Raw genomic sequence first — 24,279 nt, forward strand, 5'->3', positions numbered from 1 at the left:
ACAGGTCAGACCGTGCTGTGAATTTGAATCAAGTCTGGAAAGTCTCCAAGGAATTCCTGTTTTGCTGCTTTTCACAGTTAATGAGCAGCAGGTTGAGATCACAGAATATCTAGTAAAGTAAAGAGCAGGAAACTAGAAGGAATCGCTGTGAATACACAATAGTATCATGGATAGTGATTCATTCTGTCGCATATTGTCCAACGTCAACACATTGTTCCCCGAGGACGTGCAGCAAACTCTGTGTTACTCTCTGCCTTCCATTTCTCACGTTAACTGTTGTGTGTTTATGGCATGTATTATAGGCCTTGTACACAAAGTAGTGGTTGTTGTTGGCATGCTAAGAATGCTCGACACCTTCAGCCAGGCTCTCCAGCCCAAGCCAAAGTAATCAAAGATCCAGAGCACACTGGCCAATCCCTAAAGGCAAAACAAGGCAATCATATAGCAGGGAATAGAGAGACGAGGCTGAGCCCAAGGTGAGTGAAATGTGAGCCGGCTGAAAGGTTTCACTTGAGGAGCCAGTCATGCTGAGCTCAGGTTAATGATAATAAAGGCTTCCTTATGTTGAGTTACTATGGGAGCTGTTTAATCACAAACTAGTAGCATTGCAAATCTTCGGGACTTATCCACAGTTTTCCTGTTCCGCCTCTTGTTATGTCATTTAGTGGTTTAGATATCAAAAAACGCAGGTGCCGCATCACGGGGATCGGCCCGAGCAGGGACAAATGGCAACCCCCAGACCTGTGCCCTCTAAGGCAGAAGGAAACCTTGGAAGATCTGAATAATCGGCTGGCTGCTTATCTGGAGAAGGTGAGCCTGCTGGAGGAGTCCAATCGACATTTTGAGCGGAAAATTCAAGATCTCTGTGAGAAAAGGGCAAACGTCAGTCATGACACAAGCCAGTATAAGAAGGTCATCGCTGAGATGGAGACCCAGGTGAGAGAAAACAGCATTTTAAGAGGTGCCATTCCTATGCAATTGTGTAACATTAACAATAACTAGCAATAACACATACAAAGAACAAAGTGGGTGCTGGTGCACCTATTGATGCAGAGTGTCACATTGGAGTGACCACCTGGTTCTGAGGTGGCAGTTGCTTGCATCAGCGTCCTGCATCAGTAGGTGCAGTGCACTTGTGCTTAAATAATTGGGTGCAGATGTCAGCCACAAAACGAACACTGGAAGTGATACTAGACAGACTTATATAAAAATATTAGGTGCAACATGGAGAATGGGAACAGTTGATTTGCAAGGGACACACTGTGCCAACAACAACAGCAATCACCTTGTTTGACTGACAGACTGGTCCTGTCTTTATACTTGCTGAAGCCTACACCCCTCCACTAGAATAAATAGTTGGTTTGTCATCTAATAGTTGGAAATACAATGCCTTGTATGAATTTACTTTTATTTTATCCAAGCAGATTATTAATACAATAATCGGTAGTTCTGTAAAACAAGGATTGACAAACATGGAATTTCAACAACATCATTCCTCCTGCCTGGTCACATGAATCCAATAGACAGAAGGGAACCCTGGAAATAATTTAAGAGTCTCCAAAGTGACCAGCGGCAACTGACTTGCACCCAATGAATCACATGAAAACTATTTTGGATGATCAAAAATTGTAACAGAACGAGAACTTGGTGTTCAAAAGAAACACCAGAAACATCTAACAATTGTTTGTGGAGAAATCCATTCATCCAAGTCCAAGTCTTCATGGTAGACTTATGGAAACTGCTATTCTAGAATCAATGCAATCCTAGCTTTTTTTGTTGCATGATATGGATAAACAGCTAACCAGGGGTTATCTCTCATTTTACCAACATATTGCCTCTTAGGAGAGATCAGGAGGATTCTAGCAGTAGAGTTTAAAAGAAATTGTTGCAGGAGACACAGGTGGGAGTCTCGGAGACCAGTTAGTAGGAGGGATAGGATCCAATAGACATGTGTATGATTTAGCCCTTGGACAAAAACAAAGGGTGCAATAGTCTAAGTGGGCTAGGATAATGACATGGATTTGTGTTTAAGCAGTTTTAAAAGCAGGGGGTGTATCTTGTGGGATGCAGAGTAATTGCTCCGTAAAATAACTCAATTTTTATTCTTCAGCACATCATCATGGATGTGTAACTTAACTTAAAAATTGTCATTTCCACCTTTCTCTCCCAACATCCCAGATATCACAACTCTCTCTCTCTCGTTTAAAAAACAAGATACCACCATAATAAATATGTGACTTAAACATACACATTAGTAGAGAGTATGTTCTTTTTCACTCTGCTGCTTTATACTTAATTGTATGTTGCCATTTCAAGCTTTAAATCCTTTCAGCCGGGTCTGCAGGTTTGTTCATTCACATTGGTGTATATGATAACAGCTGATTAGGGATCCTGGCAGGTGTTGTGGGAATTATTTTAATTCGTTTAATGATTCCTAAGAAGCGTGAAGATTAAAAAAGACATCAGTGGCGTCCGTTGTAGTTCTTTCAACAACAACAAATGATCAGCTTTGAAGTCTGAGGTTTAGTAATGCGCCGAAACAGTTCCTGGTTAGACATCTTTGATGCCACCTGCACTTCGTTGTTTTTAAATCTCTCCAGTTCCGCCCCAATGATGAAACCACTGTTTTGTCCAGATTACATTGTCTGGATTGTCAGTGCTCACTAAACTAAAACTGCACATGTTTCCCATATCACCATCAGAAGTAAAGGATCATTTCCTACATCAATTAACTGTCCAATATTTTATGAGGGTCTTCACAGGAGTGAAAGGAGCAAAATCATTTAGATTTGCATACACATTTAACCAAACTGCAACTTAGCCTCTCCAATCTACTTCCAACCTGGTTGGTTGGTTGATTTCTGCTACTTCAAATAAGATTGGATTTTGCCTTTATGTTGTAATAGTTTGCATATTGCAGGCTAATTATCAGATAAACCACCTGATTGGAACCAAGGTATAGTAAAACGATAATGTCATGCAAAGAATGGTATAAAAGCCAAATAAGGGCCATATAAATCCATTGGAAGGCCACATCCAGCCCCCCTACATGATTTAATTGCATGTACTTGCTTTCCATTCCACGACACTGAGACAAAATGGACACAATGAAAGTAACGTCAAACTCTACTGTGAAATGCAAATAAAGTGTTCAGTTGTCATTACACAATGATGTTAAAAAACTCATCAAACAAATGCTTTTTTAAAAAAAAAAAAATAATAATCTCTCTCCCTCTCTCTAAAGATAAATAAGCTAAAAATGAAAAATGCTGAGCTATCTCTGGAGGTTGACAATACCAAACTAACTGCAGACAACTTCAAATCAAAGTAAGTACCCCTTATATTGGAGAGGTGGGCTTCTTAGAAGAATCATTTACTATCAAGATATATTCGTACAGATTCAGTGAAAAGAACAACAGGGATAGGAGAAGTAAGAAGATTGAATTGCAGCAGCCTCTAACACTATGGGGAAAGTTTATGATAGGGGTGCAGAAAAACCAAGTGACTTTCCTAAAAACTATCCTATTGTCTCTTTTAAAATGCTCTAACCTTGTTTTGACATACCCTTGACCTTATGATATATGTTGTTCATACCTTCTCAGGTATAAAACAGAACTCTCATTGCTTCAGTTTATAACTGCTGACATAAAGGAAGTGAAGACAACTGGCAGTCATCTACAGATGGAAACAGATTGCCTAAAGGTGGAGCTACAGATGTTAAATGAAGAGTTAAGTTGCCTCAAGAAGGATCACCAGGAGGTAATGTATCAAAAATAGATGCCACTAACCCAAAATCCTCAGTAACTCTAACATTTAAAGAAGTCACACATCTAATACTCAGTCGGTACCAGGCAAATAGCTGATGGACCAAGCAGGGTTTATAGTAGTTGACTTCTTGTGCTCTTTGTAGCCCTTCATTAAATGGTAGAACTATAATGATTATGGTTGAGAACAAAGGTTATTTCAAAACAGAAAACATGACATGCAAGATCTAGTATAGGTATAGTATAAGTAGTACCTGGGCATGAGGTACTGGCAGTAAGCAATACTCACCAATATGGACATCTTTGAGGATACTTGCATTGTTGTGTTCAGGTGTCCAACAAAAGGTAGCTAAGCTTTGTATTTTCTAGCTGAACTTTCAAGAGTGCTGCTAATATTAAGCCTGGGAGCTAAGATATTGCTGGTGGGACTTCAACTTGGATGACCATCATTATATTAATCAGTTGATTCTTTGTAGGATATAGTGAAACTCCAAGAGGACCAATCTAAATGTCAAGTGAAAGTGGAAGTGAACAGTCAACCAGCAAATGACCTCACCAAAGCACTGGAGGAGATGAGAGAGCATTACAAAGTGATTGTTTGGAGTTCTAACAAGAAAACAGAACCTTGGCTTGTTTCTAAGGTATAAGGTCCAGTAATGATTCATTAAACTTGATGTACTCACTATTTCGATACTGTACTTATAATAATGCAATCTTTCAAGCAGAAGCCATGTTTTTTTTCTAAAATGACAATATATTGTTTTATAGTTCAGACAATGCAATTATCAAAATACAATGGCCCTCGAACCCCTGCAAACCCAGAAGAGGGAAGTGACTCTACTGAGAAGGACCACACAGAACCTGGAAGCTGAGTTGGAAAACTTACATAACCTGGTAGGTTGAAGTGTAAAACCAATAGGTGATGTGACATTCTTAACTACTGAACAGCACTTACAAATAAATGCATATAGAACAACAAAAGGTACCTTAGTTAAGGGCACAAACAACAAATTATTGGAGGGAATGAGTAAACTATTGTCCATTGCCACCGGACTACCTGTCCGTAGCTAAGAACTAGAGAATTTGTCACTGCATTAGACCATCAAATAAACAAGAGTTAGAAATTAGTTGGGAGATATTGTTTTTCCATTGGGTAAGCCAGGAACTTTGAAAAGAGAAATCATGTGAGTTTTATAGAATGAATGGATTCAACTTAATATTTACCCTCTCTGCTCTGACTTGACAGAAAGCTTCTCGAATGGCAACTCTCACTGAGACCGAGCAAAACTATGCAGCTCAGCTACAGAGAATGCAAAACATCATTTCAAGGAGAGAAGATGAGCTTGCAAAGACTAGAGCAGAATTTAAGCAAATGTCGGCTGATGGTGGGATATTGCATTACCTCAAGGACCTTCTGGAGATGGAAATAAAGACATACGGGCAGCTCATGGATGCGGAAGAGATCAGGTAGATATATGTTTTGTAGTGGGATTAACTTCTAACTTCTAAATGCAGGAATACCGATTCAATTATTTGTAATAAAAACCCAAAGGTGAGAGTAGTAGTACAGGTAGAACATGTGAAAGGAACTGTGAATCAAGTTGCATACCTGGAGATAGCATGACATACACCAAAACAGATATCAGTCACTAAACACTGGCCCTTCTTTATAGGACAATATCCTTATAACTAATTTAAACCAGAACCTCAATCCCAAACACTTAACACGAGGTCGTGTATAAGCCCCTTATTCTGAATGTTATTTTGAAACAATTTTTCCCTAAGCATTACCAAAAAAAATCTTAATTAAAGAAATGCTGTGAATTTTGAAACCTGATGATACAGTATGTGTGCCACTGTGTAATTCTGTTGATTCGATAACAGTTTCTAGTAAGCATGTGATCTGGATGGACCAGTACAAATTTGGATTGGATTGTATTAGCATTTTATCAGCATGAAGGCCATAGATGTTACATTTCTGTCTTTGTCTCTAAGGATGGACACCTCTAATGGACCTCTAAGAACTTCAACATCAAAACAAAGTGAGTTTATTGCTGTTACAGATTTGTATATTTCCACATTAGGAAGAAGGTCTCAGCTAAGGTTGAAACAATACACATACAGTAGCCTATGCAGTTGCATTGGGGCCTAGAAGCCAGTGTCTAATCCTGCAGTTGAGTAAAACCAACCAGAGGCCGGTTTGTAATTAAATATTTTAGCTGGAAAATGAAGGAACACGTATTTAAAGGTAATTCCAGATTTGTCCTCTCCTACATTCAGTAATATCATTGATCATTGAAGTCCTTTTGTTGGAATACCATCTTGTAAACTCTACACAAACTATTTGTGTCTGATCTTCCGGCCGACATTACAGTTGCATCACTGAGATTTCCAGTGTACATGTTTTTGATTTCAGAGGCCATGTCTATCACATGCAAATCACTGTTCATCTCATAGACGTTATGGAAAGTGCAATGTGGGACTGGGTTACGCTTCGGAAATGAAGATGTAAAGTACAATGCTGTACGGCAGTGCTGTCCAACTGCTACAATGGACACAAACTGTCCACAAAAGAATGGTATAAAAGCCAAATAAGGGCCATATAAATCCATTGGAAGGCCACATCCAGCCCCCCTACATGATTTAATTGCATGTACTTGCTTTCCATTCCACGACACTGAGACAAAATGGACACAATGAAAGTAACGTCAAACTCTACTGTGAAATGCAAATAAAGTGTTCAGTTGTCATTACACAATGATGTTAAAAAACTCATCAAACAAATGCTTTTTTAAAAAAAAAAAAATAATAATCTCTCTCCCTCTCTCTAAAGATAAATAAGCTAAAAATGAAAAATGCTGAGCTATCTCTGGAGGTTGACAATACCAAACTAACTGCAGACAACTTCAAATCAAAGTAAGTACCCCTTATATTGGAGAGGTGGGCTTCTTAGAAGAATCATTTACTATCAAGATATATTCGTACAGATTCAGTGAAAAGAACAACAGGGATAGGAGAAGTAAGAAGATTGAATTGCAGCAGCCTCTAACACTATGGGGAAAGTTTATGATAGGGGTGCAGAAAAACCAAGTGACTTTCCTAAAAACTATCCTATTGTCTCTTTTAAAATGCTCTAACCTTGTTTTGACATACCCTTGACCTTATGATATATGTTGTTCATACCTTCTCAGGTATAAAACAGAACTCTCATTGCTTCAGTTTATAACTGCTGACATAAAGGAAGTGAAGACAACTGGCAGTCATCTACAGATGGAAACAGATTGCCTAAAGGTGGAGCTACAGATGTTAAATGAAGAGTTAAGTTGCCTCAAGAAGGATCACCAGGAGGTAATGTATCAAAAATAGATGCCACTAACCCAAAATCCTCAGTAACTCTAACATTTAAAGAAGTCACACATCTAATACTCAGTCGGTACCAGGCAAATAGCTGATGGACCAAGCAGGGTTTATAGTAGTTGACTTCTTGTGCTCTTTGTAGCCCTTCATTAAATGGTAGAACTATAATGATTATGGTTGAGAACAAAGGTTATTTCAAAACAGAAAACATGACATGCAAGATCTAGTATAGGTATAGTATAAGTAGTACCTGGGCATGAGGTACTGGCAGTAAGCAATACTCACCAATATGGACATCTTTGAGGATACTTGCATTGTTGTGTTCAGGTGTCCAACAAAAGGTAGCTAAGCTTTGTATTTTCTAGCTGAACTTTCAAGAGTGCTGCTAATATTAAGCCTGGGAGCTAAGATATTGCTGGTGGGACTTCAACTTGGATGACCATCATTATATTAATCAGTTGATTCTTTGTAGGATATAGTGAAACTCCAAGAGGACCAATCTAAATGTCAAGTGAAAGTGGAAGTGAACAGTCAACCAGCAAATGACCTCACCAAAGCACTGGAGGAGATGAGAGAGCATTACAAAGTGATTGTTTGGAGTTCTAACAAGAAAACAGAACCTTGGCTTGTTTCTAAGGTATAAGGTCCAGTAATGATTCATTAAACTTGATGTACTCACTATTTCGATACTGTACTTATAATAATGCAATCTTTCAAGCAGAAGCCATGTTTTTTTTCTAAAATGACAATATATTGTTTTATAGTTCAGACAATGCAATTATCAAAATACAATGGCCCTCGAACCCCTGCAAACCCAGAAGAGGGAAGTGACTCTACTGAGAAGGACCACACAGAACCTGGAAGCTGAGTTGGAAAACTTACATAACCTGGTAGGTTGAAGTGTAAAACCAATAGGTGATGTGACATTCTTAACTACTGAACAGCACTTACAAATAAATGCATATAGAACAACAAAAGGTACCTTAGTTAAGGGCACAAACAACAAATTATTGGAGGGAATGAGTAAACTATTGTCCATTGCCACCGGACTACCTGTCCGTAGCTAAGAACTAGAGAATTTGTCACTGCATTAGACCATCAAATAAACAAGAGTTAGAAATTAGTTGGGAGATATTGTTTTTCCATTGGGTAAGCCAGGAACTTTGAAAAGAGAAATCATGTGAGTTTTATAGAATGAATGGATTCAACTTAATATTTACCCTCTCTGCTCTGACTTGACAGAAAGCTTCTCGAATGGCAACTCTCACTGAGACCGAGCAAAACTATGCAGCTCAGCTACAGAGAATGCAAAACATCATTTCAAGGAGAGAAGATGAGCTTGCAAAGACTAGAGCAGAATTTAAGCAAATGTCGGCTGATGGTGGGATATTGCATTACCTCAAGGACCTTCTGGAGATGGAAATAAAGACATACGGGCAGCTCATGGATGCGGAAGAGATCAGGTAGATATATGTTTTGTAGTGGGATTAACTTCTAACTTCTAAATGCAGGAATACCGATTCAATTATTTGTAATAAAAACCCAAAGGTGAGAGTAGTAGTACAGGTAGAACATGTGAAAGGAACTGTGAATCAAGTTGCATACCTGGAGATAGCATGACATACACCAAAACAGATATCAGTCACTAAACACTGGCCCTTCTTTATAGGACAATATCCTTATAACTAATTTAAACCAGAACCTCAATCCCAAACACTTAACACGAGGTCGTGTATAAGCCCCTTATTCTGAATGTTATTTTGAAACAATTTTTCCCTAAGCATTACCAAAAAAAATCTTAATTAAAGAAATGCTGTGAATTTTGAAACCTGATGATACAGTATGTGTGCCACTGTGTAATTCTGTTGATTCGATAACAGTTTCTAGTAAGCATGTGATCTGGATGGACCAGTACAAATTTGGATTGGATTGTATTAGCATTTTATCAGCATGAAGGCCATAGATGTTACATTTCTGTCTTTGTCTCTAAGGATGGACACCTCTAATGGACCTCTAAGAACTTCAACATCAAAACAAAGTGAGTTTATTGCTGTTACAGATTTGTATATTTCCACATTAGGAAGAAGGTCTCAGCTAAGGTTGAAACAATACACATACAGTAGCCTATGCAGTTGCATTGGGGCCTAGAAGCCAGTGTCTAATCCTGCAGTTGAGTAAAACCAACCAGAGGCCGGTTTGTAATTAAATATTTTAGCTGGAAAATGAAGGAACACGTATTTAAAGGTAATTCCAGATTTGTCCTCTCCTACATTCAGTAATATCATTGATCATTGAAGTCCTTTTGTTGGAATACCATCTTGTAAACTCTACACAAACTATTTGTGTCTGATCTTCCGGCCGACATTACAGTTGCATCACTGAGATTTCCAGTGTACATGTTTTTGATTTCAGAGGCCATGTCTATCACATGCAAATCACTGTTCATCTCATAGACGTTATGGAAAGTGCAATGTGGGACTGGGTTACGCTTCGGAAATGAAGATGTAAAGTACAATGCTGTACGGCAGTGCTGTCCAACTGCTACAATGGACACAAACTTGTGTACCTATCAACAATGAAAGGTACTTGCGCCCATACACTTGGCTCCTTGCTGAAAAAAGTGCACTTAGTGCCTTGCACTGCGTTGGTAAATAAGCCTTGAGATCAGTTGACTGTTGTTTAAGTTTAAGCTCAATTTCTATCCCTGTTTTTTATGTATAAGTTTAATATATTTTATGTAATTTTGTATATTTTAAATAAAGTTTATTATTTACATATATAATGCTTTGTATCTGGAGTTTTTTCCTTTAAACTTTTTTTGATGTATATTTTATGGCATTTTAACTTAAAAAGTATATAAGACTGGTCAGACCAGAAGTTAAAAAGCCAGAGTGGATGTCTTGTTTTACATTATTCACTCTAATGACAGATTTGCTGATTTATAATCTGCTCACATATGACATCTGGCATCTCCTGTCACCATACAATGGCCCATAATTTGGGTCTGTTCATGCACCAATGGTTGGACAGTAAGAGCTGAACTGACACTGGAGCACGTCCAGTAATGGTCCATGATGGTGCGTGTGCTTATGAACAGATGCTCATGTGTGCTGATATAGATGCTCAGCTTGACAATAAGGAATGGGACAAGTAATAGTGCAGTCCTGAGCATTACACTAAAATTTTTGTTAGAAAGGCTATGTAAGGTCTATAAAGCATTTGGCATCTCACCAGCCTTGTCACTTGATTCCCAACCAAACGGGGTCACAGAGATTTTCAAGGCAGTCAACTACACACAATTTTATCAGTCATTTCTGACATTGTGGGCAAAGGGTGAGTTGAGCACCTCCCAAGCCCTGCTTCTACCACTCAGACCCATCCTTCCAGCACCTTACCCTCTCTCTTAGTTTATATGGCATCCTCCTCTAGCTCATTTACCATACCTGTATTTCCTATCTCTCTCCTTAATAGTTCATAATATACTGTATCTCCCTATGTTCACCAGTTTATTTGAACGGTTCTTCGTTACCCATTTAATGTCCTTTCCCTTCCACAGTTCATTTTCCTTCACTCCCTCTCCATCAGTCATATGATTGCACTTTCCCGTTTCCTTTATTCAAAAGCTCCTGTATATGTTTTTCTTTTCTGATACAGTATCTACTCCTGTTCCATGTGCCATGTTGCCCTCCCAGTTCATATGCACTCCTCACCCTCTTGCCCTTTTTTAGGATTTCCAGTTCTTGGCATCCGCTGCCACCCACAACTAGTGTGGAGTTGCACGTGATGGTTCTTCAGCTGCATTTGAGGAACGCACCTAAACGTCAGTAATAGTGACATGCTGTTAGCTGTAATTATTAGATTATGTGTGTGCCCAAGCCTCCCAGGGCCTGACAGATCTGTTTATACCTCGTGAGTAAAGAAGCCTGTGGCATAACTAGAAAGAGAAAACAAGAATGAGACAATAGTCCATATTCAATGAAGGCTTTGCTTTCAAGACTTCCCTTCCCATAGACAGTATTATGGGGGGAATGTCTAATTTTCCAAATCCAATTGGCCAGTGAAAAACTGTTTATCATGGAGCACCAGATGAGAGATTTAAGAAGCCATTCTCTGGTTCTCTGTGATAAACAGTTTTATTTTGGTTGAGGGCACTTGTGAACTTAACGTTATGGAGAATGACAGCCTGACCAATAGGTGCACTAGTGATCACAGGAGTTACCAATTAGCAAGTGGCCAGTCTAGTTTTCAAAGGGTCTTGCTCATTCAACAGAATTCCCATCCCAAGTGCATCTTCCGTCATATGCAGTACATCTGGGTTCATCCAAATATTGTTGTTTTTCATCAAGTTTGGGAAAATAATATGAAATCATTAACCACCTTCATAAATATTTTGCTGGAATAGCAGGACTTTCAGTATAAGTCTGGCCCCATTTGTCAAACTATTTGTTGAATTGTTCATCTTAATTTTCTGCCGTTTGGCGCCACCTTGTGGAATGGCCACTAAGGATACTAGGAGGGTTTGTTTTCACTCTGAAATTTCACTGGAACAATAAATACAATATATCGTTAATTATTCCCGTAAAAAGAGAGTGCTGGTCTATCCACTTCGCTTGTATATATATATGTGTCTGGAAAAGCTCAGGTTCCAAGCATTCTGGATAATAATAATAGATGAAAGCAATTAAGCCCTAGCAACCAGTAAGCAATTAAAATTCCAAGCCTAAGAGGTGCAGACGAAAAATGTAAATATCATTAATAATAATTGTAGACTGACTTAGAATATTCAGCTTGAAAAAGGAACTAAAATGTTCTGAAAGCTTTCTATGATTATCTTAGTTAGACAATAAAAGTGTCACCTTTATACCACCATGTTATTTTACTTAAATATACAGATGTCGACACCTAAAGTGAATTTGAGGGTGCACTACCCCTTTAAGTAATACATATTACAGGATTGTTGGACACTAGATGGCACTTTAAGACTTTCAGCTCTAAACTATGGTCTTGGCCAGACACTTTAAATGTTTTTAATTGTTAATGCTAATCTAGGTCTCCAGTGCATATTGATAAATAAATATACAACAGTTTGGAAATACTCATTGTCACTCAGTATTTATGTTGACATTATGCAGTTAATGATATCAGTGGGTTTTCATTGTACAACAACTGTTGTTATGACCCAACATGATTTATGCAGGTGAGTTTGGGAGAATTTCATACGATTATTTTTATAATTATTAGTAGCACATATTTATAAAGCGGCAACATATTCCGCAGTGATGTACAATACATGGTCACATACAATGAACATACAGATTTACATACAAAATGTATTTGATACAAGAGGTAAACAGGGCCGTGTCCAAAAGTGCTTATCTCACAACTGACACACAATGGAAATAATGGAACCAAAGTTCCAAGTCTAGTAACCCAGGTGTTAGAGTGCAGTAGTGGGTGCTTTTGGTGCAGTAGTGGGTACTAGGGTGCAGTAGTTGGTGCTTGGGTGCAGTAGTGGGTGCTAGGTTGCAGTAGTGGGTGCTTCGGTGCAGTAGTGGGTACTAGGGTGCAGTAGTGGGTACTAGGGTGCAGTAGTGGGTGCTTTTGGTGCAGTAGTGGGTACTAGGGTGCAGTAGTGGGTACTAGGGTGCAGTAGTGGGTGCTTGGTACTAGGGTGCAGTAGTGGGTGCTTGGTTGCAGTAGTGGGTGCTAGAGTGCAGTAGTGGGTACTAGGGTGCAGTAGTGGGTGCTTGGGTGCAGTAGTGGGTGCTAGGGTGACCTGTACTTACTGATTCAAATACAATCTCTCCAACAAGAACTATAGAAGGAAACTTGATTTATGTCTCAGGTAGAAATTCTTGTGAAAGCCTGTAAGGCTGCCATTCCCTGTAAAGCAGGTGATCTATAGGAAATGCCCCACTGACTGGGCCTATAAATCTGCCTCTAATGACACATCCACCGGAAAGACAATAACGGAGACAAATTGTTGAAGGCTGCACTGCTGGAGGCAGGTTACCCAGACAGCTCTCAGCCAAACAAAACATGCGGCTGTCTCTCCCTCAGACAATGGGTCAGATTCAATTCAGTGAGAAAAAGGTTTATCACATGAAAAGTCATTGATGAGATTCAATTTGAGATGTAATTCATTTATCTCGCGGTTAATCACGTGGAAACTCTATTGAAGTCTATGGGAAAAAACTGCAACTGAATTTGGAGAAAAGTTTTTTCTCCTTGAATTGAATGTTGTCCATGAGTTCATGCGATAAACCAGGAGTTACCTCTTCTCACTGAATTAAATCTGGCCCATTGACGGAAAGCCAAGAACCTGTTGACTAAGGGAACTTTCATTTGGCTTTAAATGGACAATGGATTCCATGCACCCGTTCATATTCCTTTGCCCTCAAATCATTAATGGAAAGAAACACTTTCAACTGCCTCTCAATTTCTCTTTCCCAGGGCAAAGGCTGATTCATTGCTGTTAATCCCTGTGACTCCTGTTATTTTGTTTATGACTGTTGCTCTAGCAATGCATGTAAATGATTTGCCGGAGATGGGCCAGCGAGTAACACACACAGCTCACTAAAGATAAAGACTTACAATGTAAATGCAGTGCAGGCGGGGGTGGGACACCGGCTCAAAGGGCACTTACTACATGCAGGGCAAGGGGGAGTTGCGACTCACTGCTATTTCTACTGACATCATGCTTTTCCATATATATATATATATAGAGGTGTGGCTCAGCATTTTAATGCTTCAATTCCAACTAAGCCCAAAGTTTCAACGATGAGCCTCATTATAGTTGGCCTCATTTACTAGTTCCAAAAAAATTTCCCAATTTGCAATGTGTTGTCACAACGCAGCAATTTTTCAATCGCCAATCAACACAAAATAGTGTGTAAAGTACGGGGGCTTTACTTGCACCTCTGCACATTCACCTACCCCCTTATTCACATCAATAGGCGCCGCTTGGGTGCAACCACTTTGTGTTTGGTATTTTCACATGCAAAAACACATTGTGGGACATTCACTAAGAATCGTAGTTGCGCTCCACAAATTCACTAAAATCCGAAGTTGCGCTCAGGGGTAGCGTAAGGTTGCGAAGTTGCGCTAGCGTTGATTCGCCAAGCAAAGCGAAGTTACGCTAGCGATGGTTAATTTACATACGGCGCCAAATTCAAATTTCAATGGAAGTATTCGTAGCAGCACTACACAAGCCTGGGAAACCTTCAAAACATCAAATAAAATGTTTATTTTGCCCTACACATGTGCCCACTGTATAGTTAAGTTGCCATGAGTTAGGAAATGTAGGGGGGAAGGAGGGGAGCCCCAAAATAATTTTCGATCTTTTTCAGCCTATCACCCATAATAAAGAAAAAATGCCAGCGTTTTTTGCGCTTCGCCTGGTCTGAGGTGGCGAAGGAAGTCGGGCGTAAAAGGTAACGTTCAGAACAATGCATGCGTCAGTGAATTTGCGTAGTTACGTCCGTTGCGCAAATTCGCCAGGCGTAAGGGTGCGAAGTAACACTAGCGAAGTTACGCCAGCGTCCGTTAGTTAATTTGTGAAGTAACGAAAATGCCCAACGCTAGCGTTAGGCGCTTCGGCACTTAGTGAAGGTGTAAATGTTGCAAATGAAAGAGGCAACACATTGTCTAATTGCATTAGCGGAGAATTCTTATTTTTCTAAATAACTAAAGTCATGCTAATTAAGAAATCCATATACTTCCTCCATATCTGCTGTGCTAGCTGGGCCATTCCCCATTTCTGCTTGCCATCATTGCTTCACCGTTTACTTGTCATGAGATTCTCCTTGTTGCCTTCTTTGCCAACATCTCAGCTTTTTTGTGCAATTTTCAAGTCCTTACAGTCCATTAGGTAGTTATATTTTTAGTTATATATGTTTTTAAATGATTGTAAATGTTTATAAATGACTCATGAACACTAGTTGATTCGTTTTTCAGCATGCGGCTTAGAATAAGTGACCATAGAGTCTATCATGGATAAGCTTAATGCTTCTCTAAAACCAGAAAGCTAATCGAGAGCATGATCGTGGGTAAGAATGCACGTCTCTTTCTTTTCATTTGAATACAAACGTTTTTACATAGAAAGTATTCATGCGTTTACCCCAGTGCTGACTGTGCATTGCTTATTCACCTTATGTGCCTATTCATATTACTGCACACAGAGGACAAGCTTCATCATTGTTCCTGGAAACATACTTTAGTTTATATACTGGCAACCATCCGTGCAGTTCTATATAATGTACAGCTTCCAATGCAGTGAAATAAGTCAAGCAAAGAGGGGAAATCAACCTTTTTTACACAACTTCTGTAGATGATCTGAGTCTGACAGTTATTAAAGTGCCAGCCAGTGACCTTAGTCCAAAACAATAGGCTTGAGTGGGTTTAAAGGTGTTGTTCACCTTATAATTAACTTTCAGTATGAAGTAGAAAGTGATATTCTGAGACAATTTGCAATTGATTTTCATTTTTTAGTCTTCGTTTTTGTTGCACTGTCAACCCATCTTTCTGTAGGTGACTTCAACTGACTTTACAAGCACTTTGGCCTTAATTCTAAAATGAGTTACTTTCCATTTTTTAGGGAATAATCAGTAAACACCTACACCAAATAGTGTTGCTCTGAGTCACTGGTGCAAGAAATAACCCAAAGTCAAGTATTGAGCAGCTCAAGGGTGAGGCTGCCTGGACACACGAGTGAGGGAAATTGTAAAACAAAATGAATCTTAATTCAGGAAGATATTATGTTGTATGCTGACATTTAGTTGTCTAGGCCTGAAATGTCTGAGATCTGAGCCATGATACCAATAAAGGCTTCTTAAATTATATTAATGGTCGGTGCTGTCATGCCAATTACTGTTGTCTAGGAGAACCCAATATATTATTTGTTCCAGAGTCCAACTGGCTTGTAAGAGTTCCCGAGCTTCTTTCCATGATCTCCTCTTGACCCCAAGGACCAGGCCAGTGTCGGACTGGCCCACAGGGATACCAGGAAAACTCCCGGTGGGCCCAGTAGTCAGTGGGCCCTCGTGCTGCTAAACTTTTGGCCTATAGTCAACTACAAGAGGTCCTCTGCACTCAACTTTTGGCCTATTTCATGGCCATTCCCTATTTCCCTATTAGAACAAACAGGCTAAACAGATGGAACAAATGATTATTGTATGTAAAGAAAACAGACTAGAAGAATAAAGGTTGATTGAGGAGGTGAATAATATTCATACAGAGAGTGGGCCCCTGGTCTAAGGTTTTATAGTGGGCCTCTGGTCTAAGGTTTTTGGGTGGGCCCCTGGTGTCCCAGTCCGGCACTGTATCAGGCCCAACCGTAGGACATTTTTCTTTTACATTACCAACATATGTCTATATTACACAAATAGCATTTAACACTCACTGCCTGATTATTGTTGGAACCAAGAGGCCCAGTCTGACACTCTTTTGCATTGCAATATTTTGCATTTCTAGGCAGAAATGGTAACATATGTTGAATATATCAACACCTCTGCTATTAGCACACACTTTCATTCAGTGCCATTACAAGTCATTATTTATGAGTGATGGAATTGGGGGAGTTTCTTTTGATGCTTCTGCCATATGAAAGAATTCTTGTCAATGTTCTACTGCACGTACTCTAACATGGTATATAGATATATAGGTGTGAGTTCACAGCCAATATTTGTCAAATCTTTAGTGGATAAATCCATCTTGATGAGCGTGATTACACTATCATAACATGTCAGTATGTCTTTCTATGAATGGCATGTAATTACTTTATGAGCATTTCAGGCTCATTAGTAAGACAATTTTCTTTCAATTTTTAGGGGCATACACAGAAATCGCCTACACTCAAATTGTGAGTCATTGGAACAATAACCTGACAAAGACGCACGGCTGTCACAACACAAAGTGCAAGCTATGCATCGAACAAGGGTGTAACTACGGAGATACAGTGAAATGGGCTTGGTTGTGTTGCATATCTTTCTTTTCTATTGTCTTAGTGTTCCAGTTAAATGATTTATCTGAATAGTAGAGAGTACACTTTACTATAACCACTCTACTATGCCCTTTTACCTTTCTAAAATAACCATTAGCTACCATTCAAACATGGAGTCTTTGCAAAACTCCTGTTCCATGAAATGTCAGAGCAAGCCACCCGAGTCACAATATAACATGTACACACTCCCATTATGATCATACATGCAATATTGTTGCTTTATTAATGGAGTAGGCAGCATATGTCTAATATGGACTGAAGGACTTAATATGGCACCATGTGGAGTAACCAGAAGACACTGGCCCCTAAAGTTTGGGGTAGATGACCCATCTCACATACATATTCTTATCTGTGTATCAGTTGGGTCTTTAATAAACTTATAACACACAAGAGCCATGAATATCCTGTAAATTCTATCCTTATAAATGGTGCTTAGTGATGTCATCAGTTAAGTAATTTGCCTCTGCGATGCTGATGGAATCCCAGGGGAGGAAGTGCATTGTGGGAAAAAAACAAATTGCACCAAAATTGTACTCTACCTCTGTAAGTGAATGAGCCCTAAGATTTCATGCTATGGGGGAATGTATTAAAATGCAAGGTTGTGTATAAATTGCAAAAAAATCTTGAATTTACTTTGAATTTGAGTTTTTCAATTTAAAATTTTTGAGATTTGTAAATCGATAAAATCTCAATAATCATTCAGAATAAAATTTGTCAACTAATACTTTTTGAGCATCTATAGAATGTGATTTTTTTGCATAAATATGCTAGAGACTGCCATCAAGCTTCAGAAATTGATATATCGGCCTCCACATTTTTATTTATGCAAATATATACATAATTCCCCGGTTTTCAACCATGAGCTCTTCATACAGAACCTTTTATGGCAGTTATTAAGCTGATAAAAGCCAAATGGTTCTGCGTTGTATCTATATGAGGTCATAAGGGAGGAACTGAACTTTGTTGCTGGTTCATAAAAAAATGAGCCCATAGTGCTGACCTGCTGTTTTTTAGGAATAACAGGTGTTTTCCATTTGACAGTTAATTATATAGCAGATCCTTTCTAGCATGATTTCTTCATCCTCCCTGCCTCTTCTGAAGAATCTTGAACAAGTGCAACTATTGCCCTGGAGCAACTGCCACCCTGGACATGTCACCCTTTCCAGGGTTCTCACCCTACATCAATCAGACATGTTGTAATCTTGTGCCCATCTCTGGAACTCTGGGAAAAACACTGCATTGTGGGGGGAGGGGAAACAATCTCGAATTGCATCCAAAATCTATCAATCTAAGTAATTGTCCCTTTCTTTGCCTTAGTCCTAGTGGCTGCTGAGCATTGGAGGGTCCAGAAAGTAAGAAAATGGAGCTCAAAAGCAAATTAAGGGGTTGGTTGGTGGGTGGGAAATGCCAAACTAAAAGCGATATTGCTAGGATTCCATCTCCATTGTGAAATATTTTGCAAGAAGCAATTCAGAATTTCGGAACATGGTGAATAGTTTCAGTGTAACACCGAGAATGAGTGATTGTACCCACAATGGTACACAGGGAGTGTTAAGTTCTAATGCTGAACTTTCAGATGACCTGTCCACCACCTGGCCCAGACTGCCGGAACCTTTGGCTAATGCCAGAAGGGCTGCAGTAAGCTGCCATAGAAGATGTTTTATATTGGGTATGTTTGGGCCCAATAGGCCTTTTTTGAACGTCAGTACAGACAAGTACCAGGCTATTACTGCTATTCATTTCTATTGCCCTAAAGCACAGGATCATTTTTAGTGAAATGTAACAATTATAAGTTTCTTTCTCAGCACATAATGATTTTTTTTCTCAGCATAAAACAACCTCCGGCACATTTCTAACTGATTCCAGTGAAAATATTTCTCTAGTATTTCCCTCTTCTTAGTGAGAAATAAGACAAACATCAACATATTTGCCTCAGAGTTGGCATAGCTTTTTTCATGTTTTTAAAATTGCAGTTATTTTTACCAAAAAAAAAGCTTCAAAAACACACACAGCCGTCAAGTTCAAGCTTGTGGCCAAATAACTGAGCTGATAAAGCTGATCCAAAGAAAAGAGGGAAACTCCAATCTCAAGTCGTCTCCCATTTGTTTTAGATGAAAAAACATTATTTGTCTTAACAGTGAAGACCAGTTCCTGCATCAACAGGTATGGGGAATACTTCAAATGTCAACGGTCAGGGAAGAAATCTTGAAAATTCCATTGTTGCTATCCAACCATCCAAATCCAGAATAAGCCAGTGCTGGCATGCTGTTTACATTTGTGCAGTTATTGCAAGTGAAAAACACCAACTTCAGAATTTGTTGAATATGTCTTAGAGAAGAAGGTCAAATCACCATGCAACATGTTAGGCACCCCATTGACTGTGATCACTTACAGTACCATATACCTTGGGTCAGTACAGAATTGCACTGGCCTGGGGTACTTCTGAGCGAGCACCATAGAGCATTTTTTTACCTTCTTTGTGCCCAGTAGAGTGAAAGGCAAACTTTAAGCAAAAGGCCAACTTTTCCACTCTACTGTTGGCTTGGGCCATTGACGAACGAAGAAGCCGCAGAAGAGGATCACTCCATGGTGCTAGCTGAGAAGTACCCTGGACTGGGGTAGTTTTCTCCTAACACGTGCAACGGTCCAGGGTACCAGGTAATCACGAGATTGGCTAATATATGACACCCTTGAAGTCTCCTTTGACGCTACCAACAAAAATGTGCCATCTTGCTTGTGATTGTGACAACGTGAATGAGCAAGGCTTCCCATAATGCCACAGGTCTCATATAAAAATGTCACCTTAAAATAGAGGAACTAGAAACCTATAGTGAATGTGACTTCTGTTCGGTTCTGTTGACCCCCTCGAGCACAAAATCGGTTCCAGTGAAAATACTACATAATAGTATTTCTTTTAACTGCAGCCTCAGGCAAATTGCTAAGTCTCATTCCAGTGAAATCTGATTTTCCTTTTCTTAGTAACAACTTGTTTGTAAGTCATAGAAAAATACAAGACCAGCATTTACACTAACACTTTACATCTACAGTAAAATATCGTTTGAGATATTTTTAACATTATTTTGAAGCCTGAGCAATCCATTTTGATTACTATTCCATAATTTTAAATTCTTAATCTCTCCAAGAGTAAAACAAGTGAAGACACCAGTGCAATCACATATACTTCAGCTCGTGTTCTGTGGAAATCTCCTATAAAATAATTAAAGGCTGTATTGCTGGAGATCCATATAGTTCTTCAGACTAAAAAAAATATTCTAAAAATTCCATAGGAATCCATAGAAATGAATAGAAAGTGGGTGACTTTTTCGGTGGTGAGCTCTGATCCCACATTTTGATAAATCTGCCCCTAAAATCCAATAGGATTGTTTCCCATCCAATAGGGATTCATTATATCTTAGTAGTAGCCAAGTACAAGGTACTGTTTTGTTATTACACAGAAAAAGGAAATCATTTTTAAAAAGTTTGAAAAATTCAATTAAAACAGAACCTATGGGAAATGGCCTTCCTGTAATTCAGAGCATTCTGGGATATATTCATATGGTTTGCTAATTGAGAGTGGTTTTCTAGGCTTTGTACTGGGTGTGCCAATAGAATGAGCATTAGGTGCTTTGTAACAAGCCTACTAATTGAGATTGCCTTTATTTGCTTTGTGCTGTGTGTGTGAACATTGTGCTGGTGTTATATTACTTTATAATACACAAAAGTCATGAATATCTTGTAAATTATATCCTTATAAATGGTGAGTAGTGATGTCATCAGTTATAAACGGTGAGTTCTGATGTCATTTCTGTCACATGACTCACTGAAACTTGTGTATTATAATAAATAAAGTTCCCCCAGTTGTAAAATATAAGGATATTAGAAGTTACCTCTGAGTTCCATGACCTGTATAAAAACACTCAGCCTTCGGCCTCGTACTTTTATATGGTCATGAAACTCCTCGGTAACTTATAATATCCTTATATTTTACAAGAGGGGCTACTTTATTCACTATATATATTACATTTCAATCACAGTGTAGAAACAATGTTTCATGTCATTTTAATTAGGAAATGTACTTCGCAAAACGCCTAATATATGATAATTAGTGATGGGCGAATTTATTTGCCAGGTGCGAACTTGCGGCGAATTCCCGTGATTCGACCGCCGGTGAATAAATTAGTGAAACCGCCAAGAAAATTCGTCAGCGTCAAAAAAAAATGGAAGCGGGAAATTCGTGAATTTTTTGGCAAAGCGAAACGCCCCAAATTTGCCCATCACTAATGATAATTGTATGATAAAAATTGTATGATAAAAAAAAGGTTGAATTCCAAATGTCACAATTATTCTCATTACTTGTGCCACAGGATAATTCCTTGTATTGCTGGGTATTGTCTATCAATGAGGGACTGGAAAAGAAGCAAACTTCATGGAAACATGAGCTGCCAATCAAGTGTCAGCAATAAAACCTCCGTATGGGGCGTGTACCTGCCATAAAAATTACAACTAAACAGTTGAAGGAGCTAATGGTTTTATAGATGCTGTCCAGACTTTTAAGAAATATATAATATATATGTCATTGTTATGGTATTCTGGTAAATGCTAGGCCACCTGGCTTGAAAATGTAAAATGAACAGCCGAAAAACACAATTTAGGAACTGTCCAGAAACAGGTGTGTTACATTCAGGTTAGGACATTAGTCATAGAATTAATAGCACAAGGACTTTATTGTTCATTCAGGTCCACATAATGGCGTTGCTACTAGGGGTGTTGGTCAGGGCTGGACTGGCAATGTGTGGGTTGTGGCAAATAACAGAGGGGCTGCTATAAGATGCCATAGACACTCACTATTTATTGGGTCTGTTTGGGTCTCTGTGTACTTGAAATTCCAGGGCCTATTTTGATTTTCAGTCCAGACTTAGTTCACCTGGGCCTCATAACCACATACAATTCTCAGCTCAAATCGACGATTAAGTGTTTTACAAATCCTCAATTTCATAGCAACATCAGAATGATTCTAACCTTGAACCTAACCCTATGGACTCGACAGCAAACAAATCAAATTATCTACATAAGGAAATATCCCCAGAAATATATGCATTTGATAAACTGATAAATCAGAACTTTAGATGTATTCATCCAGCAGATAAAGGATTTGATTTCAACACAAAAAAATACAACTCTACATAATTAATGTCCTAAATGCAACAGTCCTCTACCCAATACTTTCTATTTGTTATGGGACTGTTTTTACATTTTTGGCAAGATTTAGAAAATCATCTGAATACTACATTAGGCTCTAAATATAGACTAAACCCCAAAAAAGCTCTACTAAATCTCTCTGATGATTCAATGAAATCTTCACATCATATTCTTCAACCTAAGTTTGGGAACTTTTCTTATTCGTTACATAACACAAACTTAACATTAATTGGAGCCAAGGAGGAGTATCTTAAAAAAAATGTAGGCCTCCTCTCACACCACAAGCTGCCTAGTGGGATAGATACTGTATATAAACTGGTGGGAATGACTAAGGGACCATGGCAAATTTCCATGACTGGAGCCCAAAGGGAGAAACTTGGTACTTACAAGCCTGGCTGTAAGGGAGTTCAGCCCTAATACTGAAAATAAAAGTTCCAGCAGGAGTAATGCTCAGGTTGGTAAAGCAGCACTAATATGGTCTGCCCCAACCATAATTACCATGTAGACAATGTTTCTTGCCAGTTGGCATCTAAACTATAAACAGTGGAAAGCAAACTGCAATTGGTCTGCCTTTTCACTTCAATATACATAATGGATTTAGCCCCAGACGGAATTTTAATCTCTATCTTCTCTCGTAAACGAAGGCAGATGAAATGTCAGTGTAACAAAGGAGGGAACACGTCGAATGTCAGTGGTTTAATTTCATAATCGTATCCTAGAGGGACAGGCAACTCTCTTTAATTCCTTTGGTTAAGGAAATGAACAGCATATTCATAATGGTATATAGTTATCTCTCTTCAACCTACCTGTACTCATCATGAGGTGTCTGGTTTACACTGAATTTATTACAATAGCAGCAGAGATTAGGAGAGATTTAGTATTTAATATTTAGGAAAGAAAATGATCAACTGTCAAGTGGGATTTATTTCCTTTATAAGCATTTTCTCAATAAAAGAGAATAAATAATTAGAAGCATAAAATGAGTTTGATGAGTGAAACCAGGTAACATAAGGACTCGTGGTGTCAAAGCAGGACACTCCTATGTCTTTACTTGACATGTGTAAATAATTTCTATCTATCTGATACATAAAATATATAAAAAAATTGATTTACAAGGAGGGCCATGGTGTTGTGGAATCCTCTTCCCGATGTGCTTGCTCTGTTGAATATATTTTTAAGAAAGATTAAAGAAACAGTTGCATGTATTTTAAGCAAGTGACAACTGGGTTTAATACTTTAACTATTGGGGGTTAGACCCATTGCAAGAAGTCATGAAGGATTGGAGACAGCTTTAGATGGAATGGAATTTACTTGTGTAGGAGGTTTACACTGAATAGGTGTCTGCCTTTTTTAAATATGAGCTGCTATGTAACTATGCCTCCATTATTTATAATACAGTATATTGCAAGATATCTTCAGTGCAACACTTCAGATCCAATCCAACTTCACACCAATATTTCCTTTTATATTCAATACAACCCCATTATTAAGATATCACCCATCCACTTCCACTGCACCTGTTCTTTAATTCCACTGAAATATCCTGTGTAATGTTCACCTTTTTGTGTGTGTCTGTGCAGAAGTTATTTAGATGTGGGTGAGGCCTCAGATGATCAAGAACAATGGCAGCATATCAGATGTCACAAGACTGTAGCCAACTAAAACTACGGAATTCACACATTCAACTGCAATAAAAACAAAAAGAACTGGATATGTGTGAAAAGTGTTTCTATCAACAAGGTTTGTGCATGAGATGTGTATACCCAGCCACTGACCAATTTAGACTTTTAACTTTGGAAGCACCATATAGTAGGGAGCTAAAAGGATTCTCTACTTACTGAAGTAGACTCAAGTCAACAGGCATGCGAGTGGATACACCACAAGAAAAAATGTGCCCCCTAAAGAAGTAGAAATAGAAAGTTGAAAAAGAAAATGGTTATTCCTGTTCCTGGTAAAAAG

General features: G+C 38.7%; 2 protein-coding genes across 6 annotated transcripts; both read left to right on the forward strand.

The window, feature by feature from the left end:
- On the forward strand, window positions 1–6,683 carry LOC121398336 (keratin, type I cytoskeletal 19-like). Of its 3 annotated transcripts, none has more exons than XM_041577489.1 (9): window positions 3–476; window positions 666–936; window positions 3,245–3,327; window positions 3,603–3,759; window positions 4,241–4,405; window positions 4,533–4,658; window positions 5,011–5,231; window positions 5,760–5,806; window positions 6,160–6,683. In XM_041577489.1, exons 1-9 carry the CDS (start codon window positions 292–294, stop codon window positions 6,219–6,221), a joined length of 1,317 nt encoding a protein of 438 aa, XP_041433423.1. In that variant the 5' UTR covers window positions 3–291; the 3' UTR covers window positions 6,222–6,683. The 3 variants fall into 3 exon arrangements, with proteins under 3 accessions (XP_041433422.1, XP_041433423.1, XP_041433424.1); XM_041577490.1 differs by having other exon boundaries at window positions 4–476; window positions 6,181–6,683; XM_041577488.1 differs by having other exon boundaries at window positions 1–476; window positions 5,760–6,683.
- LOC108705796 (keratin, type I cytoskeletal 15) lies at window positions 6,554–9,869 on the forward strand. Of its 3 annotated transcripts, none has more exons than XM_041577494.1 (7): window positions 6,554–6,680; window positions 6,956–7,112; window positions 7,594–7,758; window positions 7,886–8,011; window positions 8,364–8,584; window positions 9,113–9,159; window positions 9,513–9,859. In XM_041577494.1, the coding sequence occupies exons 1-7, from the start codon at window positions 6,613–6,615 to the stop codon at window positions 9,572–9,574; spliced, it is 846 nt and encodes a 281-aa protein (XP_041433428.1). In that variant the 5' UTR covers window positions 6,554–6,612; the 3' UTR covers window positions 9,575–9,859. The 3 variants fall into 3 exon arrangements, with proteins under 3 accessions (XP_041433428.1, XP_041433429.1, XP_041433427.1); XM_041577495.1 differs by having other exon boundaries at window positions 9,534–9,859; XM_041577493.1 differs by having other exon boundaries at window positions 9,113–9,869.
- The last annotated feature ends 14,410 nt before the right edge of the window (window positions 9,870–24,279 follow it).

This window comes from Xenopus laevis, chromosome 9_10L, assembly GCF_017654675.1.
Source record: "Xenopus laevis strain J_2021 chromosome 9_10L, Xenopus_laevis_v10.1, whole genome shotgun sequence".
NCBI classification, from domain to species: domain Eukaryota; kingdom Metazoa; phylum Chordata; class Amphibia; order Anura; family Pipidae; genus Xenopus; species Xenopus laevis.